General features: G+C 22.6%; 1 protein-coding gene across 1 annotated transcript in view; it reads right to left on the reverse strand.

Annotated features, from left to right (window-relative positions):
* Phum_PHUM468090 (dexras1, putative) overlaps positions 1-3972 on the reverse strand; it is a gene marked incomplete at both ends in the record, with an annotated part of 16062 nt that extends 12090 nt beyond the window's left edge. The window contains 3 exons of the mRNA XM_002430208.1: positions 1040-1197; positions 2532-2713; positions 3889-3972. Coding sequence (XP_002430253.1) covers positions 1040-1197; positions 2532-2713; positions 3889-3972 — 424 coding nt within the window. The remainder of the gene's footprint in view (positions 1-1039; positions 1198-2531; positions 2714-3888) is intronic.
* Positions 3973-7127: the final 3155 nt, after the last annotated feature.

The raw sequence follows: 7127 nt of genomic DNA on the forward strand, positions 1-7127 counted from the left end.
ATTTAAAAGGAAAAAAAAAAAAAAACCTTTCACATGTCAATTTATTTATTCTTTTTTTGTTTTTTTTACGTTTATTCAATTTATCGTTTTATTTGTTTATTGATTTTTACTAGAAAATTTAAAAAAAAAAAAAAAAAAACAATTGAATGTGTTTAATTGAAAACTCGCCATTTTGTTTTTTAATGATGATGATAATGATAATAAAAAAACTATTCCGAAACAATGAGATATAAAACTTTTAATCAACGAATAAAAATAATATAGAGAGACCGACGATGAATAGATTTTTATCCCGAAAAAAAAAACAAAACAAAAACAAAAAATTGAATTCGACTTTTTTGTTGTTGTTTGTTTGTTTGTTTGTTTTCGTTTTCTTTTTTTTTCAACAAATAAATTAATTTAATAACAAACAAATAAATAAATAAATTGATAAAAAAATATTTTTTCGACTTTTCTTTTGTCTTTCCTTTTTTTTTTAAACGAATCATAAAAAAAAAAAAATTTATTTCTTAGCAGAAAAAAAAACATGGCAAAGAAGTTTTTTGTTTTGTTTTTTTTTTTTTTTTATAAATTTAATTATTTTGATTTTCAACGTTGGTATTATTGTAAAATATATTTTTATTTTATTCCGTTTCTTTCCGTTTTTATTTTTTGACGATACTCGCAGTTTTTTTTTAAGCTACTTAAATTTTTTTTTTTAGGAAACGTTTAAAAAAAAAATCTAATCCTTCTTTTTTTTTTTCTGCAGAGTACGAAGATTTTGATAGAAATTACCGGGTTGAAAAGGATTAAAACCTTTTAAAATAGGTCACGGTATAAGAAAATAATAATAATAATAATAATAATACATAGGAATATAAACAAAATGAAAAATATTATCTCACACGAAAAAATTTAAACTGTGTGTGTGTGTTTCATTTAAACGTTTTGATTTTGTCTCTTGTCCCCCCCCCTCCTGTCGTCATCCTGTCGTCCTCAATAATCAATGAACGAAAGGAATAATTTAAATTAAAAAAAAAAAAAAAAAAAACAAACATACCTGTCAAAAATGAAAGCCTTCTCATTGCTGGAAAAGGATGATTTCCCGACGTGTCCAAAATATCCAACTGATGAACTTCACCACGAATCCTATACAATTTCCTATGAAAATCTTCTATTGTGGGCGTGTAACTCTCTTCGAATTTATTATTTAAAAATCTGGAAAATTTAAATTTTTTGTATTTCGATTCGATATTTTTAAATTATTTAATTTATAATAATAATAATAATAATAATAATAATAATAATAATAATAATAATAATAATAATAATAATAATAATAATAATAATAATAATAATAATAATAATAATAATAATAATAATAATAATAATAATAATAATAATAATAATAATAATAATAATAATAATAATAATAAATATATCGCGTTTTTTTTAAAAATTAATTAATTAATTAAAACGTAATTCGATAAATCGATGTAATTTTCCATTGTAAAATTTTTTTTTTTTAAAACAATTTTTCTATTGTTTATCTTTTCTCTCTCTCTCTAACAATTTACCCTTTTACCCGCTCCCCTCATCCCCCCGCAAAAAAAAAACAAAAATGTTAATTCTCGATTATTAAATGAAAAATTTAAGTTTTTAAAAAGTTTTAAAAAAACGAAGACTTTGTTGTAATTAATTTACACGAAAATAAAATTTAAAGAAAAAAATTTTTCTTTTTTTCTCTCCCCCATGTTAAAAACTGGATTCCTCCTCCCTTTTTCCTCCCACCCTCCCCTTTACCCTCCCCCTCCTCTCTCTTTCTCTCTCTCCAAAAGATTCTTCTTTGTTTAAAGATGAAAATGCTTCGTTTCAAATATCGATTACAAGTAATTTAAAATATGAAAACCTATTGAAATTCAAAAGATTAGACAAAGAGAGAGAGAGAGGAAGTAGGAGGGGAAATTTATTAAATCCTTTTTTTTTGTTTTACTTAATATTACCCCTTAAAGTAATTTTTTTTTTTTTTCAAAAGCGGGAGGGCGGGGGAGTTTTCGATGTTAAATATGACGTCATAAAAAAAAAAAAATTATTATATTATTAAACGTACCGTTATTTTATCCGACATTTCTCTCTTTTTTTTTTTTTTTTAATTAAAGATTTTTAATCGGTAATTGTTTATGCTTTAAACCGGAAGTTACGAAGATTAAATGATATTTGATTTAAAAGCGTAGAGTTTGACCGCAATTTCGTAAAGCTCTACGATCGACTCATTTTTATTTTTAATATAAAATACGGTTGCGGTCGATAGAGAAAATTTAAATTTAACTTTTTTGAAATTTAAAAAAAAAAGAGAGAGAGAAAAATAAAATTAAGGTCGACGAAACGAGAAAATTTTCCAAAAATTTAAATTCGTATTGTATAAATGATGTGTGTGTGAACTGGAAAATTTTAAAAGTTTTTTAATACGTGACAAATACGACAGAACACACACACACACGATGTAGATATATGTAATAATTATTGTGTAAAAAAAATAAATTTCTTCTTACCTTGCGACCAAACAAGTTTTACCAACTCTTGAAGAACCCAAAACAACCAAACGATAACAATTTTTAGATGGTGGCGTACAATTTTCTTCGCAAGAGGAAGAAGGGCTGGGGCTGGGCCCTGAATGTATGGACAACGCCGTCTCAATTTCTGCCCCGTTACAAGATAATGGCGGAGCCACGATCTGTCAAATAAAAAACAAAAAAAAGTTAAATAAATGTTTTCGAGTTTAAAAATCTAACCTTCCGGGTACAAAACAAAAAAAAAAAAAATTCAACGGATCGAAAAATTATTATTATTATTATTATTATTATTATTATTTTGAAAATCAAACGAAAAAAATTTTTTTTTTTTATTTAAAAAAATTATGTAAAATAACAAGTTTGATAAAGTTTTAAGTATATTTTTCTCTCGTAAAAACCTTTCCTTGTTTAATATCGACAAAAATTAATTATCATTATTAATAAATAAATAAATAATTTGATAAATATTATTTAAATAAAATTATTTATATTTTAATTATTACACCGATGATACATCGATTCAATTTTATTTTCCTTTGAATTTTTTTCTGTTGTTTTAAAAAAAATTTCTAAAATTTCTTCGATAATAAAATTTATTTTTTTAATAATAATAATAATCATCATCAAAAATAAATAAATAAAATTATGTAATTAAATTAATTGTAAAACGTAGAATTTAATAATAATTTTCTTTTAATATAAATAATTGTTAAATATAATAGTATAATTATAAAATTTTTATTAGTTTTTAATCGGATTAATAATAAAATTTTAATTATTACGTAAGCAACAGATTTTAGTATAATTAACAAATTAATTGATTTATGTAATTCCGAATGTTTATCAATAATTACTAATTTCCCCCCTCCCCCCCTAACGAATGAATTGATGAAATTTTTTTTTTTTTTTTAAATTTATTATTAAACGTAAGATCATCACGCTATGAAAAAAAATCAATAGAGATGATACATATATATATATTATGGAAATTAAAAAAAAATAATAAAATTAAAAATTTTAATTAAAATCATTTGCCATTTTGTTAAATGTCAAGACATATATAATTTTTTTTTCTCCCTGTCAACAATAAACTCGAATACTCGAATTTTTTTTTGTTTCAAAAGCAAAATGTTAAAATATAATAAATGATGAACTTTAAGAAATTTTCTATTTTAAACAATTAAAATTTATTGTTTCGAAAACGCACGCAACAAACAAACAAACAAACAAACGAAACAAAACAAAATCGCAAACAAAATAAATAAAAACCTCGTTCTTATTATTTACAACAATTTAATTATTATGATTGATAAAACGTTCGGAAATCTTCGTTAACTTTCGTGAAAATCATTTTCCACATAATAAAATTTCGACCAATCAGAAACCCCAATTTCGGACATTTAAATTTTAAAAACCACATTTGTTTACTTATTGATTACGTGTAAAAAGGGCACGTGTGACAATTCGATTTCAATCGAGTATTTATTATAAAAAAAATTAAGAATATCATTGTTTTTAAATAGCATGCGCATTCATCTAAAAATACGTAATAAATAAATTTCCCCATTTTGACGTCATTTTTACCATCGTTAAAACACAAAAATTAAATAATAAATGAGAAAATTTTTAATTTGTTAAATCCGACGTTACTATATAAAAATAATAATAATAATAATGATAATAAATTTTTTAACGATCTCTCTTTAAAAAAAAATACTTATATTATTACAATTTAAACTTGAATAGTATTTTTATTGTTCAAATCGTAAACAATAAAAAAAAAAAAAGATTTTTATTTTTTTTTATTTTTATTATTAAATTAATTAAAAAAAAAAAAACAACACCGAAAATGTCATTTTTATTTATTTTTTATTTGATAAAACGTGTCGTCGTGGAATTGTGTAAAAATAAACAATTTAAAAAAAAAAAAAAAACTTTTAACGGTTTAACGATACGCCATAATAAAAATTTTTTTTTTGTTTTTATCGTCATTTATATATATAATTTACTTTTAATTAAATCTTATTAAAATCCGATTGTTTTTTATTATCATTATTATTATTTTTATTTTTATTATTTTTCATTTTACGATTTCGTAAGGTAACGTTTGAATTTTTTATTTACCCTAAACTCAAACCTATTTATAATTAATTATCACGTCAAAACCTTACAATAAGTTAACAGGACACTAATAATAAGAATAATAATAATAATAAGAAAGAAAGAAAATAATTAATTAATGATGTTTTTCCGAATTGGGAAAATTAAACGTTAAAACTTTTAAATTTTAAAATTTCTTTTCATCCTTTTTTATTTTTTCCCCATATTAATTATTAAGTACAAGAACAACAACAACAACAACAACCACAAAAATAAAAGAAAATTAAAAAAATTTTTTTTATATAAACAGTTAGGAATCTTATAAATTTACATAAAATATTTTTAAATAAAGTTTCTTTCATTAGGTTTTAAAAAAAAAAAAAAATTAATAATAAAAAACTTTTCTTCTTTCATTTTTCCGGAAATTAGAAATTTTCCTTTTTTCTTTTTTTTTTACTAAACTAACAATTTTTTTTTCTTTTATTCCACTTTATTCCCACTACTTTTATTCTACCTACAATACCTTAAAGAATTTTCTTTTATTTTTATTTTCATTCATTCATTCATTCATTCAAAAAAAACAAAAAAAAAAAAACCTTTCACAAATTCAAATGAATTTTCTCGCTTTATTCTATTTTTTCAACTTTGCTTTTTAATAAATTTTTTATTACGTGTAAAATAAATACGTAAGAGAAAAAAATTTTTTTATTTATAAATGCAAAGATGATTAAATTCCGGGTCAGGCATGTAATGGGGGGGGGTGAGGGGCGGGAGAGTGAGAGTGGAAAAAAAAATTTTTTAAATAAATTATATTATTTGTTATTCAAAAAAAAAAACCGAGGAAAAAAATTAATTTAAAAAAAAAAAAAAAGAAAAAAAAATGTTTTTTTTTCGACGCAGGTAAGTGCGAAATTAAAATAAAATAAAAAATATTCAAAACGAATCACGTATTTGCAAAAAAAAAAAAACTTGGTCCCGAATATTTATTATTATTATTATTATTATTATTAATATTATTATCATTATTATTATTATTATAAATTAATTAATTTAATTTCAATATTAGTTATCATTATTATTAATTTTAATTTAACTACGTAATAATAAAAAAATTATTTGATGCCCCCTTTTTTTTTAAAATCAAATTTCCCTTTTCCTCCTCCCCTCCCATCACCCACCCCTTCCCCTTCCGCCCCTCTTCTTATTTTTATTAATTAAAATTTTTAATATATTAATTAATTAACTATCAATTAACGATTTATTAATTTTAAACGTTTTAAAGAATCGACTAAAATGAAATAATAATAATAAAAAATTATAACACTTTTTGGATGATGATGACGTCACAAAAGAAAAAGTTGGGGAAAAAAAACATTTACGAGATTAACCTTTGATCGAGGAGGGAGGCGGCGGGGGAGGGGGGAAATAAATTGGCTTAAGATAAGTTGTTGAAAAGGTTTTACTTTTTTTCTTTTTTATCGAATCGAAAGTGACACATAAAAGTGTTGACGTTGTTAAGTTAAAACGGAAATGATATTAATTGTCGCGAGAGAATACAACAACAACAACAACGACAACAACAACAACAACAAACAAACAAACAAATAAAAATAAATTCTGACAGAGAAAAACAAAATTTTTTTTTTTTTTAACATGAAGCGACTTTTAAAAGAACAAAAAAAAACTTTTTTTATGTAAATCCTGCGTAATGAAATTTTTTTAAATAGAAAATAAAAAAAAAACAATTTAATATTATTATTATTATTATTATTATTATTATTATTATTATTATTATTATTATTATTATATTATTATATTATTATTATTATTATGAAAAAAAATTCGCTTTGTTCTCGCTGAGGAGTCATTTAATATAAAAGTCTCGAGTCGATTTTTTACAAAAAAAAATTAACGAATCTTTCTCTCTCTCCCCCCTCTCTCTTTCAGGTCCCTTTTTAAATTTTTCGAGTGAGAATCGTCATATTATTATTATTATTATTATCACTGTTATCATCATCTCGATCCGACCATTTTGAACTTACAACCTTTTCTTTCCTTTTTCCCCTTTAAAAAATTAAATTTAAAATAATAGAAAGAAGAAAAACAACAAAAAGGAACGACGAACCCTTCGTTTGTTTGTTTGTTTTTTCCGAAATCACATTTTTAAAACAACAACAACAACAACAATAACAAACGACAACGACGACGACAAACGCGAAATTAAATTTAAAAAAAAAAAAAATCATGACGAGAAACCCTACTCGTTTTTTCGCGTAAAATCTTTTTTTTTTCGGGGAGGGGAGGGGGAGGGAAAGCAAACCTTTTTTCATCCTTTTCGACTCTTTTTTGCTTTATATATAAATGAGAAAACGAAGAAATAAATTTATATAAAAATTGGTATTATTTAAAAAAAAAAAATTTTCCAGAAAGAAAATCGTTCGCGAGAGAAAGAGTGAGGAAGAAAGAGAGAAAGAG

This window comes from Pediculus humanus, genomic scaffold, assembly GCF_000006295.1.
Source record: "Pediculus humanus corporis 1103172108251 genomic scaffold, whole genome shotgun sequence".
NCBI lineage: Eukaryota > Metazoa > Arthropoda > Insecta > Psocodea > Pediculidae > Pediculus > Pediculus humanus.